We start from the raw sequence: 15,083 nt of genomic DNA on the forward strand, positions 1-15,083 counted from the left end.
ACGATGTGCCTTGTTTTGTCGTTTGCAACAATTTTAAAAAATAATAAAAAAATTGCAATACGTCTGACGACCAGAAATGTAAATATCTATATTTCTGCTGTGGCATTAAGAGAGGTTTTTGAAAATTGTGGACCAAAGCGTAAAGGAAATGATTCGCCTTTTAAATGCCTTGGAGAGCGGACCCCATCGAAAGTGCACACAAAGTTCCTCGTTGCCAAGACGCGACAAGCATGTACTGCTCCCAAGTCTCAGTCTCAGAGACCATTGTCATAGAACCTCGGAACATCCCATCACAGAACAGCGATGATAAGTCCCAGGAATATTGTAGCAAACAGGTGTAAAGGGACGATTGTTTGGGCTAGTCAGAAAGCCTTGAACCGCCAGCAGTTCTCTCGCGGCTTTCGGCCAGGCAAAATTTTGAGTAACTGAAATCTCTTTCGTATCTTCGCATTTGATGAGTCATAGAGCTACCTTTATTTTACCGGCCAGGGAACAATGATACAAAGTCAGTTCGAGGAATAAAAAATTATTGAAAACTAGATTAAGTTTAACAGTTTTACAAAAACGAATCACATGATGCTGGTGGTCGGAATTAATTATCGCGAGACTGCTGCGACGAGTTTGCTCACTGCCTCCGGTGAAGTCATCGCAGACGTCCATACTAAAGATCTGCCAAAGTCAGATCTCCAGGACAACAGCCCGGAGGGATATCCAAGGGATGGAAGACAGTGTGACCCTTCCCAGGGACCCCACTTCGATCCACGCAGCCCAGCGATACATGGGTTGCTCGGATCTTCCAAAACCAAATAAATTCTGAAGACGAAAGGCCTAACAACTCTACAGAAATAACATTTTGTGGTTGGTTGGAAACCCGAATTTTGTTGTGAAATTTTATTTTGAAATTGTGTGCCATCGTTATGCCATTTGTTCCGTGGTGCGCCAAGACCCTCCTTTAGTTTCAGAATTTTCCTTTGTCATAAAATGACTACCGCTTAGCAAAAATGATTTAACCCGACAGTTCAAAGAAAGGGCTATTCGATGCAATAGAAAGAAAATCAAGATCTGTATGGGGAAGTTCGTAACAAATTTCTGAAAAACTGGCCGCGCTTGGCGTGAACATCCTCTGTAGCAATGATCAGACATTGATTGTACTGCAGCAATGATGTAGTGACATGTTGTAATTTGTTATTTTATTAACAAAATAAAGCCAAGAATCAGCTAACATCGCTGGTTAACATGAACAACATCAGTGCAGCACGGTGGGAATCGCCGAGAACCTTTTTGGGCTGCGATTCGTAAAGGTTGAAAAAACAAGGCTATGCGGCATGTACCGGTCTGTATCTTGTGTACGTGCCGTATGACTGTTTCGGCGTTGCGCCATGCAGACGCACCCGCTGATCAGCATATGCTAAAAAGACTAATGGCGCGTTGAACGTGTGCATCCGTGTTTTGGCATCCCGGATTAGCCGGCAATACAAGTTATATGAGGATATTATTGCAGCGCAGAAAATGCTGGAAAGGTAATAACAAAAATTTGTTGCAGTAACGCACGAACATGAGAGCCGATCGACGAGGACTAATTTCCGGTGGATAATATCCGAAAGGCACGGGAATGTTGCCACCAGACATACCTTCAACTGATGATCGGCCAGCTTCATAAATTCCATCGGATGGAAGCCGGATAAATTGGCCGACAAATGTACGCCATCTTTCGCACAGATTTCGTACAGTGGTCGACTAGACTGTGCGGCCGTTGAAGCATGGATAAAGTATCTTGACAGGACAACTCACAGGCGTCCAGGAACACATCCTGTGGAAACCGGGACGGGCCAGTTTCTGCATCCCTATTGCAGCCGTTAACAGCGAACGAACGCTTTAAAGCTTTGGAAACGGCGGCTCCTAATAGAATACGGACACATCGTTAACCGTTGACCGCTTTACAAATCGTTAAGGAACCTCAATATCGAAACTGCAGGGAGCTCGATAACGGATACTGGGTAGGTCGTTGACTTGTACAGTTTGTCACGGGCCACATCGATATTTAAAATCCGATATTTGTGTGGTCGGTATTAGCATAGAAGTACGTGTCTTGCGATCTTTTTTTGCGTTAGTTTTTATCGGGAATGATGTGCGTCGTTCGGTACATTACATTTTTATCACCTCTTATGACTTAACTGCAGCTTGAAACGTTGAACGAACTGGAGTACGAGTAATCCACACGAGTAATAAACCCAGATCTGACTAATCTCCAGCAACATCGGAACGCGATAATGGCCATGAGTTTAGTAAGCAGCAAGCATTAACTCCGCCTTATTTGATATTGAGAACCGACTATCGTATCCTACGCAGCTCCAGATAATGTGTAAATTCAGTGCATCGATTGTCAGTCAGATTATCGAAATCATCAAGTTCTGGGAACCCGGTCACTTCCTCACTGGTTTTCCAATTTGACACACGCTTGGTTGACAATAAGTAATAAATCATTTGATGAGTTATGTTTAATCTTTAATGTTCGTTCGTACAGATGCAAAGGAAGGTACGCAGTTTACATGAAAATCACGCAAAGCCGCTGAATGCTTGGTTATATACAGATACAACGCAGTAGTAATGCTCTTGCCGAGAGTCTCCAGTATTGACACCAACTTCCGGCATACTCGACATCACCTTTTGCCATCGATATAATCGGATTCCCGATTCCGGATCCCAGCTCTCTCGCCTGGACACCGAAGTTCCTGTATGTAATATTATTAGTGTGCAATACAAAACGATACCTGTACGACAGAGATTATGGATCCACGAGTGTAAATACACGAAAACTTTCGCTTTCAGCCAATGTATATATGCAACTAGCTTAGCTACAAAAAAAGTGAATCGTAGTGCGCGAAAGCGAAAGTTTCAGTGGCTGTATACGTAGCTACTACTTTAGGTTTAATGCACTTTTTTTGCACAAGCATTAATGCACAAGTGGGCCAGTGTTGCATGGATACATGTTTATTTTTTATTATGGGGGGGGGGACCCTGGAATATCAGATCAACACAGGCTGAAAACTGCGGCAGCCTGCGAAACTGCGGCAGCCTGCGAAACTGCGGTAGCCTGCGAAACTGCGTCAGCCTGCGCATTCGTGATAAATTGAGAAAATCGAAACTAATTCTCCTTCAGTTATTCTTTCAGTAAAGTAATCCTTCAGTTGTTTTAATCTTGCTGCTGAAAATTTAGCAGGTCGTAACAGTAAAACCTGGCAAAATATTTTACATATATTTTCGTATTCGTGTATTTTGAGAAAAAGCATGCAGTTTTTTGTGTTTTTTTCGTGTACTTTGAAACAGTAGCAGGTCGCCAAGCCAAGCTGGCGCCAAGTTGGCGGCATTGCGTTTTATTTTTCTGCCGACTGGTGTTGCGCAATTTTTTCCAAGTTTTCTTTTGCACATTTTATGAGCATAAATTCGTTAGACTTGTCGTTGCGATGCCGCGAGAAACATCTTCGGACTGGAAGGCATCGATGGAACGAGTCGTGACAGTGTTAGGAACACATTTAATTCATCCAGGAAATCAGGAATGACTTTAAGCGCTGAGAATTAAGCTCATTTTAATGACAATTACATGATTGATTCAGGAACAAAAACTGAAATTCAGCGGCTAGGCCAAACCAGCAAAACCCCTATGGGAGCAGAATCGTTTTTCGCTCAAAGCGCTGGCCGAAAAAAACGATGGCGGCCATTGAATGCTGGGCGGTTGCTGGGTGCACGAGTGACCTTTTGGTGTTCGCACGGATGTTGGCTGCGGGCACGGATTTTTGTTATGCTACTTTTTTTGCGCAACGAATTTAAGGTATTTCGCAACTTAAAAAATAACTTACAATATCGGTGCACATGAACACTCTAAACATTTCGAAATATTATGTTGCATCGCTTTTTCAAAACGTTTATTTAAACACCGAAATTTAGAACTCCGATATTACATGGTAATAAAAATTTATAAATGTTTCTAAAGCTGGTACGCTCCAAAGCTGCTACGTTTCGAAAGCCCCGCTACGCTCTTTATAGATCTATTTAGACGTACGTACTTGTACAGTAACATACTCCAGTACAAGGAGTAGCAAGAACTTACTATAGGTAGACACTATAGTAAGTACTTGATAGTTTTGTATTTCTCACACTATAGTAAGTACCTGGTAGTTTCCCACCCATGGTAACAATTGTCTGTACTTCGCATAACAATATTATTGTCTCATTAATTTTTACATCAGAAGGGTTCTACGCTCCTTTACTAAAAGATGCCACGCTCGGTACTGGAACGATAATGGTTGACCTCTGCGGATTTTTGTTTTTACTGTGAGAACGGGACATCGGTCGCGCACGTTGGGACGTCGGTCACGCATTAACAAATCTTAAAAAATTTAATGTAAATAAATAAAAGTAATGATAAATAATTTACTGAAAAAACGCATTTATTGAAGAATGGTGATATTTATTGAATAATCAGAACGTTAATTTAATAATACGGATTCTTTGTAAATTCTCGGTGGTCTAAATAAACGGTGGACTATCTGTATAAGTGCGGTGGTCTATTCAGACTAAATTACTAGTAATTTCGGTGGTCATTCGTTTTAAATGACATTATCGTAATAATAAATTCGTTTGGTTGAATAATAACAGAAACAATGTGCATTGCTCGAAACCTATAATCGACATCTAAATAAATATCGGCAACCGAGTAACTGGATACTTTTAGCAGCATTCAACTTAGCAACACACCAACAGCCCCGCAATCTCGCAGCGCCGCAGTCTCGCAGCCCCGCAGTGCCGCAATCTCGTAGTTTCGCAAGGCCGCAGCACAGCAGTCTGGCAGTCTCGCAACGCCGCAGTCCCAGAACGTGGCAGTCTCGCAGCGCCGCAGCTACCGCATCCCGGAAGTCTGGCATTCTCGCGACCTTACAAGGCTACCCGCCCTCCTTATTCTGGCCCACTTGTACATTATTACCTGGGTTACGTGCTACCGAGATGAAACTATTAAACTATGCCGAGCTATTTCCTTGTACATTGTGACGGGTCAATACGCACATAAAAGAAAAATTCTCACAGGTTTCCAGTAATGAAGAGGTATTTAACCGGCAGGGCTTCTTGCCTGCTGACAAAAAGCCGCATTGTTATGGCGCTAATTGTCAGACTGATAACCGTTATTCGCGGTCTGCCATTAAAACAATGTCACAACTGTCCGCGAGTGGCGTGTTTGGGCACATGCGCGGAGTGTTTGACGGGTGGAGTGCTATCATTTCTGTCGTGTTCAACTGACGGTGCTCATCAGTGTCTAATTAGTTGAAATTTCGGCAAGTACGTAACCATAACTGTTAAGCAAATCCCATCGTACATATCACCAGCAATCGGCGTATTTTTATGGTTCGTACGACTCCGTATAACTGCACTCTGCAGTCCGTACTACTATAATTTGACAATGCGGATCTGTCGACGTCAGAATCGGGATCTTCAGCGTCAGTTGTTAGCATTACTTGTATCTGCCGCATCGTAAATCCTACCGTAGTCTTAATCGCATAACAATGCGGTTGGCGGAATATTGTGTTGCGTTCCATTACGCCAGGGACTCGCCAGACACAAATGATACGTTAATTTCCCTCACAAACCCCACTTAAGTTCAGGGAATACTGCAGCGAAGTGTAATCGGCAGGAACCAGTCGGCCCAGTACCCTCATTAATATTGTACACCTGCGCCCGACATACGGTACTCAAAATGGTAAAACTGTTGCCCCGTTTCCCCTTCCTTTATTGCAGATACGTTGCAGTAAAGTGGTCTTGATCTTCCCTATTGTACAATCTGTCAGTGGAGCAAAACTAATGTCCTGATTCGCTCAGCTTTCCTCACCATCAGCTCGATTGTGTGTTTTCTTCGGACACGGCGTTTATCCTACGCTAACGATGGATACACGTAAATATTGGATATACACAAATTATGTTAACATATATCTATGTTTATACATACGTACATCAATATACATACGTTAACGTCCAAGCGTGAAATCGGCGTCGCCTAGAGCGGACGTTCGGTTTAAACCATAAATACACTGTATGCGCGTATTGTACGGTAACGAGACGGTATTCAGCGCTGTGTGATTGTTGCAGTTGCATTTGGCGGATGATTGGCCGCGCCGGTATTGTTCGTACAAGTGTTTTTGTTGTCCTCCCGTGAAGCGTGAGATGCCGAATCCTTTTGCAATCGGCCGACGGATACATCGGGCACGTTGCTGACGACTGCCGCGTTAAGTATCTGCGGCGCACTGAGTGCACCGGTCCACCAGGCTGCCCGTCATAATAAACGCCTGCAGTTGTACGCTGCACCTGGAGCCACTCATTTGCACCGGAAATACACCGCGACACTATTCCCTGGTTATCGATAAATGCCTCGCAAACTGTATATATACTGCATATTCATATGTCGATTTCTGCTTTAACTATTTTATTTTTGGTGATATGCTTGGAGAATGATACATGCCACTGCTGTCTGTCTGGTCAGCAAATCATGAACGCGACAACGCCGGTCTCAGTGAAGATCAAGGTACGTAATTTGAATTGATGCGATTTGATATGGCTTTTACATAAAGACATTTTGAACCGATAACACTGTGCTTAATATGCATTATGCACAGTACTTGGTAGTAAATCAAGATTTGGCCATCCATTACAAGCGGCCGCCGTGCGAATGTTATTTTAGCTTGCGTTTTGATTGCCATTATTTTTATCGTATCTGAAATAAACTAAACTCCACTCCAAAAATAAAATTATTAAAAGTTTCATAAAAATAATACGAAATTGATCTTATTTAATAAGACATTCATAATAGACTAGTGTTGAACAGACGCAGAATGGAATTAAAACAAAAATAATTATATATTAACAATACTTTTAAAATTCTAAAAATACATCGAATTAAATTTTTAACATATTTGAAAATAATTTCTGAACTTCTTTAACTCTACAGGCGACCCTTTCCACACAGCGTGGTAAATATAGATATCTAGGTGCGCAAATTGCAACACTATAACCGCTTTATGTGTATTGTGTAGTTTATGTTTTGGCTTTGCTTCGGCTTTTTAGTTAGGTGAACTTCGTTATACTTTGTAGTAATAAATTGCTTACGTCCGGACGATCAGTATGCGAATCGCAGTACACTTCATTCTCCATATAGATTAGTATGCGCAATATTAATGTGTGTCTCCTATCCTGCATTCTTCACATATGTAGTTTATCGTAGCTCCAATAAAGCAATAATTATTCTTCCAGGTCACCCAGGAATCGCAAGTCACCAAGAAGGAAGCCAGAGTCAACTGTGGCATTTGCGGGAAGTCGTATGCCAGCAAGAAAAGCTTAAAAATCCATCTACGTCAGCACACCGGCGAGAAGCCGTACGCGTGAGTCGAACCACGATATCAATATTATTAAGAAGCGTGAATGCATTGTCTTAGCAAAATCTTGAGCATCCAGCCGCGTTACTTGTAGGTGCCATTTATGCCCCAAACGATTTAGTCAGACCAATATTCTTCGAACGCATCTGGATTTCCATGCCGGGCGGCGTGACTGGGCGTGTAATATCTGCCAGAAACGTTTCACTCAATTAGCTCACTTGCGCACCCACCAAAGGATACACTCCGAGGCCCCAAGAGATCACAACTGCTCAAGATGCGGGAAAGGTTTCAGTTCAAAAGGTATGTTTTCTTAGGTTTTCTTGAGGTTTCCTAGGTTTCTTAGGCTTTCTTATGTTTTGTTTTTCTGCGAACAAAAATTTTGATGACAGCCTGTTTATTGCCAACTGGTTTGGTCATACAATTCTTAACTAGTAATTTTGCAGTCATGAACTACGACTGCAACGTATTACCTAACTAAATAATATTTGTTTTTTTTATAATGAGACTGAATACTTTGCGTTCGCAGATTACTATTTTCATCTACAGTGTTTAAGGTCATCAATAGCGAGATTGTCGTAAATATACATAATTTATTATCATAAGCATCATTATTTCGCAGTAAAATTTGTCGGCATTTCCATTATCTGGAAGCGATAATCATTAATTTTAGCATTTTTATTATCATATAATGCATCCAAATAAGACTGATTTATGCGTTTCGGGCGGATTTGGGTCGTTTTTCTTCAGCCTGAGAAACAGTGTTCTGGTAATTTGTTTGTACCTCAAGAACGATTAGGACGACGATCACTAAATACTCAGTTTAATGTCCACTGCCTTCAGCTGTAGGAGCTCGTTGTCGATGGAAACGACAAGCTAACGAGGCACCACAACCTTGAACCGGCGATAAATTACTGTAGCGACGTTCACAAGTTAGACCACAGAGTGTGTTTACCGTAAAAATGCGCACTTTATATACCCACGCTGCACGGGCAAAATTCACGACCCAAATCCCATTTTACTTTTTCTTGTTTCTAATAGCAAATTTCCACGTAATTATAAATACTTTTTCACCCATTTTTTCCTTATAATCAGAGCTCTGAAAATGATCGCCACTTTCTGCGCCCATCGTGTAAACATATCCAGTTATCCACAGTCAGCGTCAGTCACTGCCGGTGCTGAACAAAACCGCCCCCCCGCAGGGGCACCCCGAAAACCACAACAAACCAACATGGTATAGATCTCAGAGCTCTGAATTGTATGCATTTCTTTTCAGCCTTCTGTAATACAAATTCTAGCTAATTTTTTATGTTTACATACTATCGAATAATTAAATAAGATGTCAAAACATGAATGCTGCTCAAGGAACTCCAATTTAAATTTACGGGAAAATTATCGTGAATTTTGCTCGTGCAGCGTGGGTATATAAAGTGCGCATTTTTACGGTAAACACACTCTGTGGTCTAACTTGTGAACGTCGCTACAGTAGTCTAATTTATGTTGTACTTAATGAACCGACCAGCACCAACGCTATGATACCTTAGATACTGTACAGACAGTTTTCGGAAATCAATCATGGAAAGAAAATGGCTTCCTATCGGCTATTTAAGCATTTATCGGCAATTATCGGTATTTATGTAATTTATGGGAATAATTCGCTCTGTCCATATTTCATTAAGCACTTGCGCCAGTTCGGTAAGAAACTGGCTTGTTAAGCGTGCTTTATTTTAGGTGGGACAGCTACTGCGATTGCACAATACCTCTGATGAGTCAATTAAGTTCAAGTAGGCCCAGGGGCGAATTTAGGAGGGCACAGGGGCGTGCCCCCTCTCCGAAATCTTCGGAAAAGTGGTACTTCAAAAAAAAAAAGTAAAGGGGCTATTGAGAAAAATTTACCGGCTTTGGGAAAAACTGCAGAACTACATTTTTTTTGAATTTCTAGCGAATTTTCAGTCAAACCGTTTGTTAGCTTCGCGCTCCGCGCGAAAGTGCCTCTATTTTGCACTACCGAATGTAACTCACAATCACTGCGCAAATTTGGTTGTACAGTTCACGGTATCCACGAAGCACATTATCTGAATACATCTTATTCTTTTATTAATAAACCATGTTTCAGAAGGAGTTTTATCAGAAACTCGTAATATTTTACTATTTTTTATCGAATTTCTAGCAATCTCAGGTGTAAAAGCGTGCATCGGCTTTAGCGCTCCGCGCGAAATTTACTATTTTCTGAACTTTGTACATCATATTGCATTGCTGTTGTTCCGTTAAACATCCGCTGCAGAAAAAATTCCAATGACGTATCTGTATCTTACTTATTTTTTACAAATTTTTATATAATTTGTAGCAGTTTCTGATGAAATCGTGCGCCGACTAGCGCTGGCGCGAAAATTCACTGGTTTTCTGAACTCTGTACATAAAATATCGCAATGCCTTTTGCCTTTTGACTTCCGCTGAAAATTATTCAGATTATTTCTGCTATTTTTATAAAATTTCTAATAATTTCTGCAGTGAAAACGTTCGTCAGCTTCGCGCTCCGCGCGGAAATGTCCGCTATCATGTAATTTTTTACTTGACATCTTGCTGTACCAACAATCTTGATTCGATTCGTACTTTCTAAAAATTTTTTATAAGTTTGCAGTGAGTTATCTTGCTATCTTTGGGGTTCTTGGGTTCTCAGTGCCCCTCCCGCCCAAGCGAGTTAAATTCGCCTATGAGTAGGCCGCTAGACTAAGTAAAAGGGCGATATACCGTCCAATGGGCAACCATTTCCTTTCGGAATTTTTTGAGCATGTAAAGCACATCGCAACGTTTTCAGGGATCTTGAGAATTTTAAAACCAGCTGAAGCGATTTTTAGTTATTGGTGTTGTAAGAAAAAGTGGCGAATATAAACTGACGTTATATGAGCTACTTGATGGTAGGTCGCCCATTTACTCGACATAGTGTTCCACTTGAACGCAATTACGAGTAGTTGACGATTAGTTTACAAGAGATTTTCTCGTCATTCAATTCAGATTTACAATTATACACGATAATGCGGTTCGTGAAAAAAGTCATGAAGTTTAACCGATATTATTTTATTTTCAACAGGTTCAAGAGAAAGGCATGAGCGCCGACACACCGAGGCCAAACCGTTCAAATGCCAAAAATGCCCGAAACTGTTCACCCGTTCCGCCACCCTCCAACAGCACCTCAACGCCCACCGAGGCTTTCGCCCGTTCGCCTGTCCTTTCGCAAAATGCCAGCGCCAGTTTACAACGAAATCCAGTGTGCGGCGTCATTGCCGGGAGACACAACACGCAGCGGAAGCCGAAAGTGACCGGGACAGCACAGTTTCTTCCGTGCCAGATTCCGGCTTCAGTTCTTCCATTTCCTCACTGACCAGCAGCGTGTCCAGTGCGCCAGAAAGCCCGGTGGTAATTAAGCTGGAAGAGCTGGACGAAATGCAAGAGATGGACATGTACCGCAAGGTCATCGGCAACCTGACCGAAGCGCAGTTGGAGCGTCTGGAGGAGTATCTGCAAATCGCCATGGACGACAGGGAAACCGACGCCGATGACAATGTGGCCTACACCGTGAAAAATGAACCAACGAGCGAAAACGCGGAATCGCTGATCGAGAAGGCCAAATTATTGACCGGCCGTGGGGAATTTTCTGCCGCAGCTATCGTGGCGCGCAGTCCTTTTGCCGATACAAGTTATTTGTGTTCCGGAGATGAGCAGCGTTATTTTTTTCTGAAGGACACTTTTGGCATTAACCACTGGAATTACTGTCACGGTCCGTCACTGGGAGAATTCGCTTACAGTGGCAATTTTGCCATGATCGACGGCTATGTAATGGAAGGTCGTTGGTCGCATTTTACTGGAGCGTATCCCGTTGACAGTTCTTCGTGTGTAGACGACGACAGTAGCCAAGCTTATGCATTTGATGGACCACCGACGTACTTCGAATTTTCTTGAAGCGTTCGACGGTTATTAATGATTGTGTTTGCATCAGATGGAATCGTGTTGACCATGGGATTAGTTATGTTATTCGGTATCGGCCGCTTTGTTAGCATTTCTCGGTTACTGCTGATAGGATATAGATCGTGGATGGTGGAGTGCTCAGAATGTCAAGGGAATTTTATTCCGGATGGGTTGATCTGGAACGAATTCCCTTCCTGATTGTGGGATGTGATATTTGGAAGGATCTTCATTGTTTTTATGCTTGCATTTGTTTTATGTAGTTGTATTGATCAAGTTAAGCTGCACTTGTTGCTCATTCTTTATGGAACCAGGACTTGTCGCGATATCTCATCGATGCACATAGCTTATTTTACAGGTTGCTCACATTATTAGCAACCGCAAAGAATATACAAGCCTCGACTTAAATAAACAGCGAAATCATACATCAGTATTACGATTATTGGCATTTAACGGCAGTGTTAAAACTGCCCAAACAGCTTCTCCATTTCGGCAATTTTAATTAGAATAAAAGGACCTTTAGGTTTCGTATGGCGAATAGAACAACATAATAGCCAAGGAGCATTAAAATACGAATAAGAATGTTCCTGCACTATCTCTTTTAAAGTTGTGTACTCTGATTGATAGTCACGTTTGCGCCTTTAGCCTTTGTTAATTTTGGCATTAGAGTAATTATTACAGTACATTAAGCTTCACTGTTCACATAAAGATTTCGGTTATTACACCTGTAAACGAATTTTATCGAGGAGTTTTTCTGTATTCCGAGAAGTAGGAAAGCCTTACGTAATTTGTACTCTTTCGGGCGCAACTATTGATCACAAGTGATTCTGGCGCTAAAATTGGCCAACTAAGTATCTGGTTGTGGAAGCAACTCTTCCATCTCAGCAGATAGCGAGGCTTACTCAATCGTGCACGGATCCTTTCCAAAGGGTTTCTTCAAGTGGCGCGCAAGTATTATGCAGACGTTATAGCACATCTTGCGGTCTTTACATACCCTGAGTCCTGACCATGTTGGCGGACAAGAAAATCCGTTAGTCTGATAGGTATATAACAGCACGCTCTACAATATAGACGATCGGTTGGGCAACTTGGAGTTTATTTAAGCGGTACACCTTCCGACTGGGTGGAAAGCCACCCGAGTATAATGGGAGAAAGTTAGATATCCCAAACGAAGATCATTTAGAAATAGTGAGGAGAAGGAGAAAGTCAGTATTTGTGAATTGTGATGAACTTCAGAAAGGAAAAGAAGCGTGGTTCGCAAAACGTTGCGAAATAAAATCTGCAGTGCAGTTCAATGAGTGTTACTCAAGGTTCACTAATGATACTGCCATACCGAGCGGTTGACGCTTCTGCAAGCGCCGGAAGTCCCTGGATTTTCTTCATCTGAAGTTCATAGCTGAGAGATTCTCGTGAAACAGGAATTATTTCCATGAAGGTGATTTCCACGGGAACACAGGTTACTCGGAAGGCAATCGTCCACCGGTCTTAAAGAACTATGTCTTCGCAGTGGTGTGTGTGCATTCAGGCCTTCCCTATATACCACACTCTGCCTGTGCTAGATACCGTGATTTTCGTTCGTTGCAACGGCGAACCTAAATGAGGCTATCGCGTATCGGCCGTAATTTAATTCGCTATCGACCTCGCGCGGCATGCATTTGCCCATGATTCGTGTCAGGCGTTGAACAGTGTTTTCATCTCCTGATATCATTCTCGATATCTCGAAGTTCTCCAGTACTCAGCATTTGAATTGCAACGTCTACTGGTGTCCGTATGCTATTCGTGGACCCGCGTATTTTTCACACTTTCAAACGGAAACGAATTTCATCCGTGACCATTGGCGTACATATAATCGACACCGTTAATGGTATATTTGCATTTCGCGAGATTCTCGGGATATTGTGGAAGTCGTGATACCAGATAATGACTAGCAACTGCATGCTGTTTCCTGTTGCTGTGGCTTTGGACGATGTACTTCTCTTTTCGTTGTTGTTTTGTACTAGCAGCAAAAAGGGTAATACCTTAACAAAGTATTAGCCCGTATACGATATTACGGCGACGTTTGTGACGAGGGCAATGTGGAATCCCGGTTGCTGCGATGCGGGAATGCTGCCGAGTAGCCCAGCTGTGCCGTTGCCCGATGCGTTCCGCTCCAGTGGCATGGAGCGAAACTCTTCGGGCAGCGGCTAGGCTCCATTGATTTCAAGATTCTACACAAATATTCCCACCGAGCGCCTTCTTGCTGGATAGTTTGGATGTGAACGAAATAGGAACTGGATGAACTCGATTGTATGATAAGGCAAAGAACAGCCTCGGTTCGCGCCAGTGGCGCCACGCAATTGTATGGCGAAGATCGGGATTCTGGAGGATTTCATACTGCCTTATTACCCGTGCCACGGTTCGTACATAATTTTATAATAGAATGCTTGAATAACTTCTACCTGCAGTATGATCAGTATACCACGGCATTCTCTACGCATCCTACATGTATCATCCCTATTTTTGAAAACCCATCTTTTTTTCTGCAGCCCACATCGTGTATTCGTACGTTTTTCGTGGGAACAATGACGAACTAACTAATATAGATATGTAATACCAAAACAAGTGCAGGCTACGCAGAATATTCAATTAAATAAGGTTGGAAAATAGTAATAAGAGTGAGTGCTGTTAGGTTCCAACGCTATATTGTAGATGCACCTTTAAAATATCTGTGTATCCTGTAAAATCTCCTTCCGTAGTAACTGCCGTACATGCATACGTAGTATACATACATATATTGTATATAAATCTATATACGAGTATAGTGTATGTATATGTGTGCATGTTAAGTACTTAAGTATCTATGTATTTTGTGAAATATGCGGTAGTAATGCACTGTGCATACGTATGTCTTGTATATATAAAGCATGTAGACGTATCTTATTTATATAGATATATGTATTTATATATATATACATATCGCATTATCTTATTTATATATATAGTTATATATATATATATATATATATATATATATATATATGTCGTATATTTATTATATCTAAGTTGACTGGCAGTTCAAAAGTCACCCATTTTCTATCAAAGTATAAGATATACCAATTATGCAGCCTCAGCCGGCAGCAGAAATAGACGGCCTAATTATACAGAAAATTTCACCTAAATCAGGCGATACTGATGGTGCTCCCATGACATAAGCAGCCGCATTTCCGTGTTGGATTTCGATGCTGAACCGCTGGCGCAGAGTCTCGCTCGCCGGTATCTCGCATGCTTCCTGTCATATCATCTTGCCGAGTTCGGTGACCAATTCCCGATTTCGGTGAGCGTTGGTCACCGAACTCGGGAAGAGGATGCAGGCATGCATGCATGCGAGAAGCGTCATGCGAGAAGCTTCTAGTTTCCAAGTTCCGAGTGTTTCGACGAGTACCCTTTATGTATCCATACGCCAAGTATAGTACACTGGATGTATCCCGCTGGTATGCCACTTAAAATACTTCAAGTATCGGAATTCTAAGGGACCTAAGAAGGGTACGGAGCGCATCCGGCATGCACGACGGATAACGGATACGAATGATACGTGGAGGTACATTGCGTGAATACTGGACTGTCATGTAACAAGCACAGCTGCGGACAGCAAGAATACTGTAACGATCCAGTGGATATTATTGCTTGGGAAAGTGATACGCGTTTAAACGTCCCTTTCTATTCGGCACG

General features: G+C 42.1%; 1 protein-coding gene across 2 annotated transcripts; it reads left to right on the forward strand.

Moving 5' to 3' along the window:
- Window positions 1-1,447: 1,447 nt before the first annotated feature.
- On the forward strand, window positions 1,448-11,770 carry LOC129598641 (zinc finger protein 628-like). 2 transcript variants are annotated; one of them, XM_055496629.1, is made up of 7 exons: window positions 1,448-2,734; window positions 5,788-5,941; window positions 6,136-6,568; window positions 7,294-7,421; window positions 7,510-7,715; window positions 10,504-11,246; window positions 11,311-11,770. In XM_055496629.1, exons 3-7 carry the CDS (start codon window positions 6,446-6,448, stop codon window positions 11,389-11,391), a joined length of 1,281 nt encoding a protein of 426 aa, XP_055352604.1. In that variant the 5' UTR covers window positions 1,448-2,734; window positions 5,788-5,941; window positions 6,136-6,445; the 3' UTR covers window positions 11,392-11,770. The 2 variants fall into 2 exon arrangements, with proteins under 2 accessions (XP_055352604.1, XP_055352603.1); XM_055496628.1 differs by having other exon boundaries at window positions 1,448-1,699; window positions 1,782-2,734; window positions 10,504-11,770.
- The last annotated feature ends 3,313 nt before the right edge of the window (window positions 11,771-15,083 follow it).

This window comes from Paramacrobiotus metropolitanus, unplaced genomic scaffold (assembly GCF_019649055.1).
Source record: "Paramacrobiotus metropolitanus isolate TYO unplaced genomic scaffold, Prichtersi_v1.0 Parri_scaffold0000126, whole genome shotgun sequence".
Classification (NCBI taxonomy): Eukaryota; Metazoa; Tardigrada; class Eutardigrada; order Parachela; family Macrobiotidae; genus Paramacrobiotus; species Paramacrobiotus metropolitanus.